The sequence below is a fragment of the Corapipo altera genome, unplaced genomic scaffold (assembly GCF_003945725.1).
Source record: "Corapipo altera isolate COAL_440 unplaced genomic scaffold, ASM394572v1 1b, whole genome shotgun sequence".
In the NCBI taxonomy this organism is placed as follows: domain Eukaryota; kingdom Metazoa; phylum Chordata; class Aves; order Passeriformes; family Pipridae; genus Corapipo; species Corapipo altera.
In genome coordinates, this window is record NW_020884881.1 from 3,438,961 (window position 1) to 3,455,969 (window position 17,009).

General features: G+C 38.2%; 1 protein-coding gene across 4 annotated transcripts in view; it reads left to right on the forward strand.

The window, feature by feature from the left end:
* The first annotated feature begins 4,699 nt into the window (after positions 1-4,699).
* IL17REL (interleukin 17 receptor E like) overlaps positions 4,700-17,009 on the forward strand; it is a 44,502-nt gene continuing 32,192 nt past the window's right edge. For 2 of the 4 annotated variants that reach the window (XM_027639892.1, XM_027639894.1), the window contains exons 1-2: positions 4,700-5,008; positions 5,716-5,803. Coding sequence is in view for 1 of the 4 variants with exons in the window: in XM_027639891.1 (XP_027495692.1) it covers positions 10,730-10,831 (102 nt within the window). In the remaining 3 variants the exon portion in view is untranslated. Of the gene's footprint in view, positions 5,009-5,677; positions 5,804-10,729; positions 10,832-17,009 lie in introns of those variants that run through there. The other 2 variants (XM_027639893.1, XM_027639891.1) reach the window with 2 other exon arrangements.

Consider the following 17,009-nt stretch of genomic DNA (forward strand, 5'->3'; position numbering starts at 1 on the left):
ACAGTATGTAACTGCCCTGAAACAAGGACTATCCCCTATACAGATTGCTTTTTCCTTTTGGCTAAGCTTTGTGTATGACTTCATAGATTTCAAACACTATTAGAATTTCCAACAGAACTTAACTACATTTAATTTAACAAGGATTCTTTTGTGATTTACTGTACTATGACAGTAACTTACTTATAAATCTAAATTACTTAACAATTTAGGAAAGCAGTATCCCTAGCCCATTTGATATAGCATATGCACTCAGACATAAAGAGTCTGTGCAATGCACCTGTTGTGACCCATCCCAGAAAGGGGCGATTAACCCAGGTTCTTATTAATAAATTCCTTGGGGTGGATTAGAGTGAAATGACACTGAGTAATCAGTGTTTGAAAAGATATATATGTAGGGTTTATTTTAGAACAGTTTTGTTTCAAAGGTAAACAGGTATGTTGCCATTTTGGGTGTTATCATCTATATCTATCATCTCTAGCAATATGGTATAAAGATAACCTTTAGGGAAAATGCATAAGAGAGAGAAAGGGAAAGACAGGATAAGGGTAAGGGAGAGTAAGGGAAAGAAAAAATGAGAGTGGAAAAATGTAAATCACCACGGGGTCCAGCGATGAAACTTGGTAGTTGCAGCTTCCATATCTGTTAGTTGAAGTGGTGGTCTTGGTCCATTGTGGGTGGGGGAGGGAAGCCCCCACACTCAAAGAAGTTATGAGTTATTATATCCATGGATAGTGTCATGGGCCAACGAGCCTCAAATGTCTCCTGGGCATGTGCAGTTCCTGTGAGGGGCATGGTGAAAGGGTTTTTCCCACCTTTCAGGATTGGCAGGGGGATGGGCTTTGATAGGCCGTGCCATGAACCTCCAAAGTCTCCGACAAACACGGCTCTTCCCACCCAAACACGGCTCTTCCCACCTTTTCAGGACTTGACACCTTCAGCAGCACTGGCGGGGTTCAGGGGAGGGGGGGGAGTGGGTCCAGCTGCCTAATCCCAGCCTGCAAAAGTCCCCTGGCAATCCTGGAATGCTTAAATCATTAACTGTTTCAGTCTCTGACAGTACCTGTGAAAAATTTCCCTTGTGTTCCATCAAATACTCACTTTGAATGTTTTGCATTCTTCTCAATGGGCGAAGGATTGAGTCTCACAGAGTGAGATGTCAGCCCAGGATCCATCAGCTGGTGATCCCTCAAGAAATAGCGAATGTGAAAGTTGCTAGCTCCGAGAGGTGTCTCAACTCAGAGGGAGATTGCTGGTCACAGCCTGCTGCACCCCAGGAGAGCTCAACGAGTCTCTTGAACCGCTGTTTATAAAGTCTCAAGAGATTGGGCTTTAGTCATAATAACCTTTCATCTTGGCTACACTTCTCGTTCTCACACTTTGAAAGTGTGCGAACAAAAAATATTATTCCACTTGGGTTGTTATTCAGGCAAAAAATGAAGTTTCCAAGGATGTTCGTTAAAAAAGCAAGGAACTCATTGAAAACATTAAAGTCCTGGAAACAGTGTTTCTGATAAGCTCAGAGGAGCTCAGCCCAGGCGTTGTCACAGTTGAGGCCTATCAATCATTTCTGTGATCATAGTGTGGCCTAGTGGGGGGCAGGGGGGATGCACCACGATATGCATGAATCCTTCCTGAGCTAACAATTTGTCTAGGAAAAGCTAAGAAAGTGAAGGGAGAAACTGCAGTTTTAAGAGCATATTTTGATCCTCTCTGCTACTGCAGGCAAATTTCTTACAGCATCTTGCCAGGAACAAGAACACACAGTTGACTATTGGTATATATTTTGTTTTTGTTTTCAGTAGTAATTTGTCTACCCCTATATTTGTAGGGAAAGGAGCCAAGGAGTGAAGTAAAAGTGATAGAGCTGAATGGGCTATGATGAATGAGATTCATGCAGAAGGAAAACCATACTTGTTACCTTTAAGCAATGAAGAAAGAAATGCCCATGTGAACAGTTCGCATGGGCCAATTACTTCCTAACCAGTGTTTTGTTCATATCCAGTTATAACCATCCAATAAAAGCAAAACCTGCTTTTTTTACTTCCCTTTTCGAGACAGGAGAGGTCTGCAGGCATAAAATACCTGTACATAACACTTCCGAGTGTTTTCCTCAGAGTATTTTTTAAAAACATTTATTTCCTACTCAACTTTTCTCTTTAATTTGTTCAAAAATTACAGCTTCTTTATTCTTTTCTGTCCCAGAAAGATAAACTGTTTCTGGAGAAAAAAAATTACAAAACTTATACTAATTTTTCTTTTTAAATGATTTTTCCCTTACCTGGCTCAATTTTTAAAATCTGTTGTGGTTTAACCCAAGCCAGCGACAAAGTGCCACAAATCTGCTCATCTGCTCACTCACTTTCCACAATGGGGTAGGGGAGAGAATCAGAAGAGTAACAGTTAAGAGTAAAAAACAACAACAACAACAACAAAAGAGTAAAAAGACAGTTCAGTAGGTAAAGCAAAGCAAAACAAGTAATTCATTCATCACTTTCCATGGATTGGCAGGCGTTTAACCATCCCCAGGAGAGCAGGGCTTCGTTCATGTGTAGTGGTTACTTGGGAAGACAAACACCATCACTCCAAATGTTCTACCCCGCTCTGCTTCCTTTTTCTTCCCCCTCAGCTTTATATACTGAGCATGACACCATATGGTCTGGAATATCTCTTTGGTCAGTTGGGGTCAGCTGTCCTGGCTGTCCTATCCCAACTACTTGTGCACTTCCAACCTCCTTGCTGGGGAGGTGAGAAGGAGAAAAGGCCTTGACTCTGTGTAAACACTGCTCAGCAATAAGAAAAACATCCCCCTGTTATCGACACTGTATTCAGAACAAATACAAACCAAAGCCTCATACAAGCAGCTGTGAAAGTAATTAAGTCTATCCCAACCAAACCCAGCAATTGTTCCTAATCCAAAAAAAACATTTTATATAGATGCTTGGTAGTGGCCATTTCCTCAAACAAAGGGCAGAGTGTTTAGTTTTAAACAGGCCCATATCTTTGCTGTTTACTGTGAACCATGAGGGCCGAAATCCAGATATCCAGAGTTTGTAGGGATTTGTACCACTTGCATGTTCTGGAAAGGGAAAATAAGGATTTTAAGCACTCTGTTGAACAGGGTGATTTGCTGTTTTGTATTGCATGGTTTTGTGCTTTATGCCATCAGACTTTGGACATCCAGGAGGAGCTTGGAAATGTCTTCCCATATTACCAGCTCTGCTTTCCAGCACCTACAAGAAGCCAAGTGCTTCTGCAGGGACTGAGTTGCTAGAGGTTGCCCCAACATTTCTTGTTTCCAGAAGTGCCCTCAGAGGGGAGATGCTGATGGTGTGCCTCCTGCCTCTGTGTTTCCTACCTGTCTGTATAGGGTATAGGGTATAGGTGGTATTTCCTGCTGGACCCTATTGAGAGTGCAGGGATCATGAAAGGTTCTTGTTTGTTCCTGGGCTTGCCATTTGAGCAGGATTAATAACTACTCTGGGGCTTGTTTTTCTGGACAGAGGCCTTGCCTCACTCAGGCTCAGTTCTGAGGATATGTACTCTTTGCTAGAAGTTCTGGTTTAAATTATTCATCATGTTCTGCTGCTCATTTGCCCATTTCCATTGAAGTTTATGGAAAGAGTATCATTTATTTCAATATGACTCATCTTGACATTTTTGTATTTATTTTGTGTTGTTTCCAACATCTGACTTATATAAGAAGTTACATAAAATCAGAGTGATTTTACCTGCATTATATAAACACTGAAGTCAAGACTGAAATGGGAAGGAAAAAGATAGCATTCAACCTATTCCATACTGTCTGCTATTACACTGACTTCCACCAGGACCTTCGTGATGGTTCAAACTCATCTGCCTAAAAAAACTCCAAATCACTCAAATCATGCAAAATAATTCTTTGTTCTGGGGGAGTTTTAAAACTGCATTGGCTTTTTTACTCAGTTTACGACATTTCTTCACACCCTCAGTTCAGCTGAAGTGTTGAGATGCATCAGCACAGGGCAACAGATAGACTGTTATCTTCAACCAGCATTGTTGCTGCTTACAACATTTTCAAATCCTATCCTAGACTTCCCACTCTTTGAGGGATACATAGCATCACTTTCCTGATAGTTGCCACTCTGCCTGTCTTGCCAGACCTCCTCATATCACTCTGATTGCTGGTCCATGCTTTTCAAGGAAAGACTTTTCCTAGAAAGGAGAACCTGGTGAGAAGCAGCTTCCTTTTTTCCGTGATTAATTTTTATTTCTTCGTGGTCCTGATGTTAATACAGTGTAAAATCTGAAATCCTACCATGATGACCTCAGCTGAAATTTTGATGACCTCAACTTTGAGAAGGAATTTTCATTTCAAATCTTCCAGATGGTTAAGGAGTTCTTTCTGTTCTAGAAACTATTGGTGTCCCCTTATGTGGCATCTCTGGGGTGTGTGAGCTTTCATTTTTTGTGTTTATCATGACTCAATACTTTGATATCTATTCTATTTATAATATGATCCATAGATCAATTATCTAATCACAGAATATCTATTTCTTTCTGAAATCCATTCTGTCCTAATAATGATGCACTAGGACTTTAAAGGTAAACTATAATTGTACTCATGGACATGTCATGGAGTATGAGAGAATACCCTGCCTGCTGAAGAAACCAAAGCAAAAGAAAGATTGAGTTATTATCACGAGAATGAAGTAGACCTTATGGTAGTTAATCCAGAGGGTTTCGGTAATGCATTTTCAATTAGCAGCATGACTGAGTTGGTTTTAATTTAAAGTGGAAAATTGAGAGCTTTTCATACAACTGGAAACAAGATTGTTCTCCACAGAGGCAACTGAGTCTGTTTATTGTCACTTGTGCTTGCTTGCACTGAGGAGGGTTTAGTATTTCAATCTTTGTGCCACCAAGACTTATTAGCAGGTGAGATCTTCACTCACTTAAGAACAAGTCAGCAGGACAAGAGACTTCAGCCTGTGCTCTTCTTGATGATATGAATCCCAAATACACTTCTAGGTAAGGATGGATTCTAATTTTCTCATTAGCATTATTCCTTTAAGCAGCCACGATTGAAAAGTATTGTCTCCATAACAGAAAACCAAGTCAGATAAAATTAATGTTTTTATATTTCTAAAATAAAAGGAACAAAGTATTTTGAGTACTTAGTTGCACTTTCAGCTTTGATCTGGTTAAAAAAAAAGGTAAATTATATGCATTGCAGTTCATATTAGGGAAATTGGTTCTGAAGAACTTGCCTTTAAATGCTTTTCTATTTCTAGGCAATCTAATTTTCATCTGCATTAGGAAAAAAAGTTAGTTTATGGCAACGTTGGGGTAAACTTGGGATGTTGTATTGTATTTTTGAAATGTTGCTTTATTTGTATTCTAATGTTGTTAATGTTATTATATAGGTGTGGGAATACATGATGATAACAAAACATCTGAATTTGACAATATAAACAAAGCAAAATCTTCTAAAAGTAAATAATCTTAAGGTTTATGTTCTTCCCTACCTAACAATAGTCAGCAACCTCAGGTAAAAATGTTCTCTATCAAATCTGAAAAATTCCAGATCTCTAAGCCTTCCAGTACATCAGTAGTAATGTAAGTAGTAAAACCGAATAAATAGATGTAGTCTTTAGCACAGAAATGAATGAAAAAGTTTCAATACTGCTTTTGTTTATTGCTGCTTGAATTGTCACTTTTGCTTTTTTATTCTATAGGGCTAAACCATAGAAATGCACAAGAGCTACTTTCTATCCCAAAACCAGACAAATACAATTTAGTAAGGTCTTTAGAAAGACAATTAAGGTAAATAGATTTAATAATTGATTTATTTTTAATTGCAAACCCCCCACATTTGCTAATAACTCCAGTTTCTCTGAGCTTTAAGTTCATAAAAGTATATAGATTGTCTAAAAAAAGGCAGGAAAATTATGAATATGCTTTATTTTTATTGTGAGTATTTTACTCTTTTTTTGCTTTAAGAGGATTTTTTTTTGAACACTCAAGTTTGTAGTTTTTTCTTTAATAATTTAAATAACAATTTTATACTGGTCTAAAATATTATTCTTTAATATTTTTAAAATACTTTTTTTAAAAATTAATACCCAGGACTTTTAGCAACCTAATTTGGAACTAAATGGTCTTTAAAATTCCTGTCCAGCCCAAACCATTCTATGATTGTATGATTCTAATCTTAGGAAAATAAAGTCTTTACATCTGTGGGTTGTACCCAGGTTGTAGGCAGTGCTCCTAAGGTGTTACCTACTGTGATATTTGCCATCATTACTGAATACTTGTCACTCTTGAAAGGAGAAGGATGGGTTGGGGAAAGAGAGTGAGGGTCGCGTAGATGAAATGAGTAGCAATTGCCTTTGGACAATGAATCAGTAACATGTTGAATACAGAAGCACTGGGTAGCTCCTGTTTCACCAACCTGCCTTGCAGCTCTGTGGGACTTAGGTGCCCTGCTGGTGCCCTGCCCTGAGTACTTGCTGTACAGGCTCACTCTGCACAGGAGATGTAGGCACACTCCTGGGAAAGTACAGTTCTCAAGTAGTTCTGAATCATTGTGAATATTTTGTTGTGATGACAGTGGCACCCCCCACAGCTCCACTCCAGAACACGCCCGACATGACAGGAAGCTGTTAAGCTATAAACAGCTGTCCTGTGGTTGATGTGAGTGGCCCTGAGGCAAGATGTCTCTTGTCTGGTGCAGGCAATACAACTGCACATGAAGTTAAAAGAATAACTGTGGGACTGTGCTGGCCATGACCCTTCATCTCAAGACAGCTGTCATGATATGTGTGCCTGTGTTGGTGAGACTTGAAAGTATGTAGTGATACACCACAGAATCCTGTTGCAAAATGTAGGGTGGATGTGGCTATTGTGCTCCAAAGACAGCTGGAGAGATCAAGCTTGATCCAAAGGAAAATGGAGAATGGAAAATGCTGGATTTTGCTCTGTACTCTAGAACCTACCTCTGCATTTTATTAAGAAGAACCTGAGCAGCCAGACTACCATCCTGAAATGTGCAAGAATTAGACTCAAACCTTCTTTCACTGTGAAATGTTTAGATTCTGGCTTTTCCATGTCCTTGATCAGTGCTCTAATAAAGCTTTAGAGCACAAAATGTCTATTACCTAAGTGCAAAAGGAGGCCCTTCTTATTAAGGTTTTCTTTAAGAGTCTTTTTTCTGAAGATATAGGGAATGTTGGTAGAAGCTATCATCTGTTCTTCAGGGGATGAAGTAATAAAAACATCAAACACAAGACAAATGTTGATTAAAATATAGGTAAGGTGTAGTGAGGAACAAGGAATAAAAGAACCTGTTATCAAGAAATTACTTTTAAGAATTATGAACAAGAATTAGAGTCTGATTTGAGCAGGAAGCCTAAGAGTTAGTGCCCCTATAAATATCCCATGCTTTTCCAAAATTTCCATAATTTTCCACTGATGCTTTTCCATAAATGATAGTTTTCAAGAAACCTGGCATGGGTCTGTTATGCTGCCCAGCTTTTAGTGAGGATCTTAGCCTAATTGGCATTCCAAAATCTGATGTAATAAAAACAATGAGTGTACATGGTAATTACAGGATACAAATTATATAGGAATAGTAAAGAAGTTTAGACATGATTTTAAAAAGAGGTTACTGTCAAGTAAATAACAATGAGGTTGCTGCCTGCTGAACTTAGTGACACCTTCAGTCCACACAGAAACACTGACTGAAACACTGTTCCTGCATAGGAGGAGTATATTGTTAGAGCAGTGCTACCCAATGACTCTGTTCAAAGGTGACTGATGAGTGCTAAGAAATACCAGAAACAGTAAGAAGATAAAATTTCCTAAGTGAGTGACATCAGACATTTTTGTGGAAACTGGAGGAGTGTTACCTCAGGGTGATGCAAAAACTAAATTTGTATATGCTGCAAATGACTGTTGCTTGGAGCAAGTAATCACAGACCCCATAGGAAGAGATAGAACTTCTGGTCCAAGCAGCAGCTCAGAAAGTTGCACTTCAGTAGTGACACAAGTTGAACATCAAAAAAAAAAAGTGCTGTGCTAATATGTAAGCAAGAAAGGAACTATGTAAAATGAATAAGTCCCCAAAACAAAATTAAAAGGAGCAATTGAGAGGGTAGAAGCTTTCCAGGTACAAGGAGCTGCTTTAGTGTAGGGAAAACTCAGAACTATACATATATACAATACCCCCCAAAATGGCACCTGTAAGAAAACATTTTTTGCAGGTCCCAACACAATATTTTTGAGAAAGGTCAATACCATCCATTTTTAACCTAAGACAAGAAGGAAGCCTTCCAAAAAGTCTGTGGAGCTGACTAGTAATGGAGATATGAAAGGACACCTTTTGCTCAAGGAATCCAACAGCACAGTAAAAACTGAAGTGTGTGCTTGCAGTGGAGTTCATTACAGGGAAACATACTGAAGGGTGAGTTGAAGGAATTGTCTGTTTTCATTTTAAAACACATAATCCAAAAGAATAAGACTAATATATGAAACTATAATCAAACAGTATCTTACAGGGTTTCCCATAAACTGCAATTGAAATTGAAGTTGCAAAGCTACCAGTTGTGGTGTGTGCTGAACTTACTTGCTTGCCGTAGACTTACGGCAAATGATGTGATAAGGAGAGACAAAATCGTATTTGTTAGAGAATCCTTAACCTGCTCACTCCTGAATATTGTGTGCAGGACCTCTATCTTACAAAAGGGTATAATAAAAATGAAGAGGTGTATTATTTATCTTAGGAAAAAGAGGAGAGGTATGCTGGAAAACAATACAATTGTGACTATTTTGGCAAAGGTGAGATGACAATGGTTTTTCCATATTTTTTTTTTAAGCAAGAACCCGACTGAACTATTTGGAAGCAGTTTTAAAATCAAAACAAAACAAATAAGCATAGTATAACTCATTGCCTCAAGAAGTTTTTGAAAACCAAAATTCATGTTAGAAAGTTCTAGAAACAGGTATTAAAACAAGTGATGTGCACGTACCATTCAGTTCAGTAAATCCATAAGGTCCAGGTAATGGAACTTGGCAGCATATAGGTTAAAATAATCCAGAGAAGTAGGATATTTAACTTATTTTTCCTAAGCATCTCTTACTGATCCTTTTAGTCACAGGAGAGTGGACTGGGCAGATATTCCATTTGGTGTATTTTTGTGTGTAGATGTGTCATGTCCCACTTCTACATGGAAGAGAACACCCAAGATTCATAGATGTGGTCAAAGTTTTTCTGGACCTTTCTGGTAATGGGTCAGGAGGCTTTGAGGGTCTTTTGGTGGTCTTGATCCCCCTCTACTGGACTGAGCCTCAGTTAACAGTTCAAGCCACTTCTTGACCTCACTTCTGTGCTTGCGCTGTCCTTTACGTTGTGTGGTCACCATCGACCAGAACAGGGAAGTGGGCACCAGGAAGGTACTACCCTACCTACACATGGCCCCACTTTCCAGACACATCCTGTTTGAAATTGCCTTCTTGAGTGGTCATCAATGTTTGAGGCATAGCAAGGCATTAACTTCTTGCTGTCCAGGCTTCTACAAGATGATAACATTTAATTGTTATTTTTTAACCAAGATAGTTAAATTGCATTTTGTTCAGTACTGTGATTGATACTGCTTATCTTCAAAAAATAAAGCCTTATTGGAAAATTGACAAAGTGGACTCACATGAATATCTCAAATACAAGTATAGTAATACATTGACAGAGTAGACATTGTATTTTATGTGTTATTTAAAAAAGTATTGGTAAAGCCAGATCCTAGCAGATGGTGTTGATTGTATGTTCCCTACTGTAATGGATATAAAAGATTTTGCAAGAGCACTGATTAGCTGGGTTCTGGCACTGTCCTACTGAGAGATATCTCTCAGCTGTGGGCAAGCTCTCTCTATGGAGGAATAACTCCCTATTCGCCTTGGGTGTAACATAGTCTGTATGAACCAGAGAGTGTGTTTTTGGAATACTTGTTCCTTGTAGTGGGACTGTGAATTGTAGCAACCAGAGGGACATTCTTGGGAATTTTGTTATGACAGCAGGTGTTGAGGTGTTGTGACTCCTACATTGCTTTCAGAGCTGGTGGTGTTGAGCTTCTTTGTAAAAGCGTGCATACTTTTTGAGACCCTTGAAAATCCAAAAGCTCAAGATTGGCTTTTGAACAAGATGCCTCTATTGATATAATTAGGTAATAAGTGAAATAAGTTCAAGGCACAGATTTCTGTGGTAAAAGAATCTGTTTTTCCTGCTGAGGATAAAGAAGAAACCAGCCTTCCAAAACCACCCACTTTGGCAAAGCTGTTTTTCTTTTTATTCAATGCATTAGAAAACCGGGAAAATAAGTAGGCATAAGAATGCATTTGAATTCCAGTGAACTTGCCTGATACATCACTCTAGAAACAAAGTTCCCATTTACAGAATGAAAAATATAGAATTTACAGAAAGGAAATTGGTTAAAACTGATCTAATGCTGATGTGATCCAGAAGGAAGAGGGTTTTACTGTGATTGTCAGAAGTCCACATTTCCTAATTTTCACTACAGAACATAAGAAATTAGTTGAACATGGTTTATATTTCCCACAACTAGCAATTTTCTGTATTTGGAAAGTTTTAGAGGGAGGAGCTCAGAGGTGCTGTGGGAGGGGCTAAAGTTCATATTAAAGTTTTGGCACAAGAGGGAGAATTGTCAGAGTAGAAGGCTTCTTCTGAGGTTTCAATTTAAGATGATCAGTATTTATGTTCAGATTCTTCTAATAATTCTATTTTGGAATGCTGATTCTCACATTATTCCCAGGATTGAAGAATGTGGACTTTCATGTTCTCAGGTAATCTCTTACTTTTTTCAATTCACTATCAATTAATAAGGTAGTTTTGTGCTGCCAAAATAATTGTAGGAAAAGGAAGAAAGCAAAAATGGAAAATACTTCAGCTGTCCTGAACATTCACTTTATGTTCCTGTCATTCTGAATGAAGTGTCCAAAGCAGCAAAGATGATGGAGGAAGAGTGTAAGAAAATGCATCTTTCATTATTTCCAACTGCTATTTTTAGTACCTTTTAAAATCTGTATTTTGTATTTGAAAAGAATTATTTTGTTCATATTCATTACTTTGCACAGTCGGTTTTTACAACAGCAGTGATGCCAAAAAGATGCGGAGGGAGGAATGGGAGGTTTCAGAAATTGCTAATTATGTCAGGAATATATGAAACACTGATTTTCCTGTGAATAAATGAATTAAGCATGAGAAAAAATAAAACCTGTTTTTCATTTTGTGGGATGAATTGACCTCACTATTAAATTTAATGACTTCTGTATGTGCATGAAAGTAGAGTGTGAACCGCACGATCTCTTTACTAGCTTTGGATTTTGTGTAATTCCAGATATCTCCGCGAAGGGTCAGTATGGAGATATTCTGCTCCTCTTGGCATTCTGAAATTGTAAGCATAGAGTAAACTGAAAGATAATTTTTAAAAGAAGTATTAAATAATAGGGAAGATGACTTTCAGTCTTAGTGGAGGTTGATAACTGTGTACTTGGTACAGAGAAGTGGAACTGATGGCGTGAAAGAATTTGGCTGTCTGTACAATCATCTGCTTGAAGATATCATTGTTTAGGACAAGCAGTGAGTTTTGATCTCCTTGGGTACTCCTTAACAGAGTAAAGCACTGCTTGTCCTTAAGAGGGAAATAGTGAGAACTATTTTGAGGTATATGACTTGAAAAACCTTTGCAATGAACTGTTTGGATTTTGGATCTTATTACAAGTTTATGAACATTCTTAGTTTACCATAAGTATTCAGCAAGACACCCTTGTGTTGCTTTTCATAAGGCAATATCCAGGTTTCATTACTGTACCAGAAACTGTACATCTGTTCAGTGCGGGAAAGGAAAAACCTAAAGAATATTGGATGTTTATGCCAATATTATATGAAAATTTAAACAGTATGAAAATATACAGTTGTGGGTTGAGTGATGGCAAAGGAACAACTAAGCTTTTATTATGTGTTATGATTTATTTCTCCTTCCATATTTTAATGACTTGCCTTTAGAGATCACGTGATATTCTAGTATTCAGAGGTTAAATTATATGGGCATGGTCTCCATGCCCCATCCAATAGCAAACACAGTTATCAACCAAGTTTCCCTGTAAAAGCATCGGGGAATCCCAGCCTGCAATTGAAACTGGGTTTGTACCCTGCTCCTTTTACAATCCACATTGTTTGCAGGCTGTACACAAAGAAACAGGCTTATGCCAAATTTGAACAGCTGGTAAAGATCAAGACCACTACATCTAAAAAACACTCCCCAGAACACTGGGAAATAGTATTTGTATTGTCTGCCTCTGTACATAGCAATATTTCCAAAGTCTGTAGATAAACAAGGAAACCCTAAACCGAATCTAGGATTTCCCTGTAATTATAAAAGTTATTGGCAGCAAATTCTTAATATAGCTACTGCTTGTTGATGCTATTTATAATTGAAATATGTGGTGTTTCTTTACTGGATCTTTATGCCATGGATTAGTCCATTCTTGCTGAATACTACACACTGCAAAACCAGTGATAGGCCACTAAGTCAGCTGACATACACTGGTATTCTTTTTTCATTATTAAGCAATTCATATTTTAAAAGTGATCTCAAGCCTCTAAAAAATGAGCATGATAATCTGGATGACATAATTCAGTTGTTCTCTAAAATCTGATTGAAAAACTAATTTTAGACATGGAAAATGTCTAAAGAGACTAAAGACCTGTCTTAGAGTGAATGAGAGAGATAGAGTGCAAAGTCCCAGCATAGAAAGATGATTCAACACAGACTTTTTTTGTGTCTGCATTGATATACCTGATGGCTGAAGGAAATGCATAAAAATATAAAACATATTCTCTGCTAATATTTGCTGAGATGCAGTACAATCCATGAGAGCATTTCATATACCTGCCCATTTACAGATGTTTTTCATAGTACTTTTCACACTGTCAGAAAAAAACATTTCCTTCTAAAACTCTTTTTTTCCCATTTTTTTCCTTCTGATTTTGTTAGCATTTATTGGCTATTTTTTGGAAATCAGAACATTATTTACCATCTTAAAAAAACAAATGAGAAAATATGCCTAAAACTGCAGTGTGTTGCTGGGAAGTTCCAGACCAGCTCTAAACTACTTGGTTAGGAATGATCTCAGAACCAGTAAATTCACATATAGTCAGATGTGATACAGACACATCCCAGCACTACCCCTGCATTCACAACCGTAGGAATTTGCTGGGCCAGAATTTTCTGAGGTCATGAGTAAACTGGAAAGTCACCCTAACTAGTGATGCTGAGTACTGGAATAAATTGCCTGTGGAACTTATACAGATCTCTGCACACACTAAGAAAATATAGCCCAGATATGTCTAATATAGCTCACATACATCTCAGATAAAGGTCATTCTTTCCAAGACAGAAATGTAGAGTAGATGGCATCTTGAGGTTTTTTCTAAGATAAATACTTCTGCTCTCATTCATTCATTCATCCTTTTCTCTTTTGTGGGATCTATAGATGGTCTTTCAAATCATATTTCACATATTGCTTTGGAATAGTCAGCAGAGCTAAAGCCCTGTTTTGCTCATAGTGTGTCCTGTCCTTGCAGCATGCAAAATATGGGACTTGCCATGAAAACTGTATGGGACATGCAATTTCATTCAGGAGGTGTCTATGCAAAAATGAAGAGAGTTTTAGTTTTACTTTGCAACTTACCTGTAGGTCTTTCTCTTGCAAAGAAGTGTTTCAACATAGTTGCTTTGAATAAATGTGGTAAATTTCAATCATTTCTGGAAAACTGACTGTCTGGAAATTGCCTCTACTTGTCTGCATATTTTCAGAGAGTGTGAATCACATAAACAACACTGTACAGTACTGGATGTGCATTCATTGTCTTTTCTTGGAAAAAGAATCTGAGGAAATAGAATTTGTTGCAGTTAAGATTTTTCACTGTCTCCAGTTTTGTTTTTCCCTTTCATCCCTACATATGCAAACTTCCTTAATCTTTTTCCCCACTTCCTCATCTCTCTGACCTGCTGTTCAACCTTCTGTAACTGCAATGAGTTTTCTCCATTACTTTTCAAATTTTGATATCTTTATGTTATAGTTTGTCATAGTTTCTGTTTTTTTAATTTATTTTTTATAATTCTCATTATATTGTGATGCTTCATGATTAGTTTTGGTCAGTAGGATGCATTCTTTTGATTTTCTTCTCCCTCATTTTCAATATATTCTATATATGTATGATACAATAGAGTAATCTTTAGTGCATGGTCACACCTGTGTTACCATTCAGTCTACCTTTGTAGCTTATTTTCTCTTCCACTTAGAGGTCAAAAAGCACATATGCTTTTTAGGCAAATGTGTGGCATGGATGATTTTCAGTGACTAAGTGCTATCATTAAAAATGAGACATAGTGTGAAGCAAAAATGAAGTTACTGAACAATGATGGGTTTATTAAGCTGAGGCTGTGCCCACGAATTACTGCTGCTTCTAGGGACAAGAGCATGGTCAGGAGGGTCAGGTGAAACAATGGTGCTGTTGTAAAGTTGGTAGGATCCTGCCTCTTTGGAAGCCTGTCTCTTGGACCTCCACCTCCTTTAATAGGATTATGCTAAATTTAGCAACTACAGTACAAGGAAGATACATTACATAAAACTAAACTATATGATTATTACAAAGTTTGTTCCCCTTTCCCCCACAAAATTACTATTAAAAGTAAAATTTGGAGAAATAGATTATGTAATGACTTTTCAAGTAATTAATTTTTGTTTTATATTTTGTATTACTTATTTCTCCTTAACATTTCCAAATTTAGTCATAACTAGCTTCTCTGTCAATTATCTCAAACTGAAAATGTTTCACCTAGAATACACACTATAGATATTTTCTGTAGGGCTTTTCTACACAGCAAATTTTGAGTGTTTTTTAGTTTTTCATGTATTCACACTGCTAGTTCTTTCAGAGAAAGGTGTTTTTGGCTTTTGTTGCTCTTGATAGGAGAGGAAAGGCATGTATGCAGGGATTCTGGTATAAGGTTTCTGATGAAGGATTCACACTTTCAGACACAATAATGCAAGTATGAATAGTTAAGAAATAATCCTCTTTCTCAAAAATTTTCAAATAGCTGCAGTATGTATTTAAGTATAGCTGTAAAAACCTTCATGTACTAAGATTTTCCTCATTTGCTGTGGCTAGAAAATTTCTGTAACTCAAGAAACGCTATTAGAGCCAGTCAGGCATCTTTAGCATTGTGTTTAATGGAAGCAGACCCTTAACTGATACTGTGGCACCAGGCAGGAATACAGTAGCCTCCCAGGACTGCAATCTAAGACCACTTTTCATGGCTTCTGGCATGTCCTGCAGGATCATTTGTATGGCCTTACACCCCTACACAACAACATAACAAGCTAAGGATAGAATAAAACCAAAGTCAATATTTAAAAATATTTCTCAGCAGGAAGAGCTATAATCAGGGGTAGTTCCAGGATTATTTAGATTGAAATTTTCGTTTATTTAAGGAAAAGAGGGAAAAACATAATTTTAATGGGAACTACAAAAAACAGAGACGTGCTCCTGCTTTGAAGGGAGTCAACCCTAACATGTGGTCTCCGAAGTCTTGAAACTGTTACGAGAAATTATTGTCAAGTGTGCTATGGTATTCTAAATTTTAGTATGAGTTTGTGATCCATGATGGCAGAGTTGGGCCTAGCAAGTTTATTTTTAAATCCCTACACCCCCAGCATGTCAGGATAGTGTCTGCAACACTCACCCATTTTGTGATGCTGCTTCATTCTTATGGTTGCAGGTTATTAAATACAGATTCAGTGGAGATCATGAGAAAACATTAGCGACTTGTCAGGGCAGTATGAGAAGCCTGCGTGCTCAGCATGGTGCTGCCTCAAGTTAAGACAAGGGAAAAAGTTAAGCGCTGGGTTAGTCTGATCTCCACTCTCTAGAGCCCAGGCACCTGAGTTATGAGCCAGAGTCTGATGTTCTCTCTGTAGAACAGCTGCTGAGAGCCACTCTCCCACAGTTCCAGTTTCTGGTTCTACTTGCATCCAGGGATCTTTGAGTTCAGAAAGGGAGGTATCTAATAAGCTTAGGTGCCTCTAGTGTTGGGTAGCAATTGGTTGGATATTGTAGATCGTGATACTCGGCTGAGATTACCACAGTTTGGTTAAATTATGTTCCAGGTACCTAAGTTCTTTTTTAGATTTGGCTGACTTAATCATTTTGAAAATGGCTGCAAACTTTGGCTTTATTTCACTACCAGTAAAAATGCAAAATCCTCACAGAGAAATTTCCTTACTTGGAAATTATGTGACCCTTTTCTTATGGCAAAGCTGAAGTTTGTATAGGTGTGATGGGTTTGCAAAGTTTTGGTAGCAGGAGTGGGGGATAGCTTCTGTGAGAAGCTGCCAGACCCACCACTGGCCAAGGTCAAGACCATCAGTGATCACAGAATATACTGAATTGGAAGGGGCCCACAAGGATCATTAATAGTGCCTCTGAAATAATAGATTTCTATTGTCACCTGATGAAGCAGGTGGATTCCTGAAGGAAGTTGGGACCCTGTGGGAATTTTGTGCTGGAGCAGGCTCCTGGCAGGACCCATGGACTCATAGATAGAGGAGCCCCTGCTGGAGCAGGTTTGCTGGCAGGACTTGTGACCCTCTGGGGGACCCACACTAGAGCAGTTTGTTCCTGAGAAACTGCACCCCCTTAAAAAAAAAGGGACCCACACTGGAACAGTTAAGGAAAAACTCCAGCCTGTGGGGAGGACTCACCTTGGAGAAGTTCATGGAGTTTTGTCTCCTGTATGAGAGACCCCATTCTGGAGCAGGGGAAGGAGGAAGAGTATGAAGAGTCCTCCCTCTGAGGAGGAAGGAGCAGAAGAGACAACGTATGATGAACTGACCACAGCCTCCATTCCTTGCTATCCTGTACTACTGAGGGGAAGTAGGTAGACAAACTGGGAAT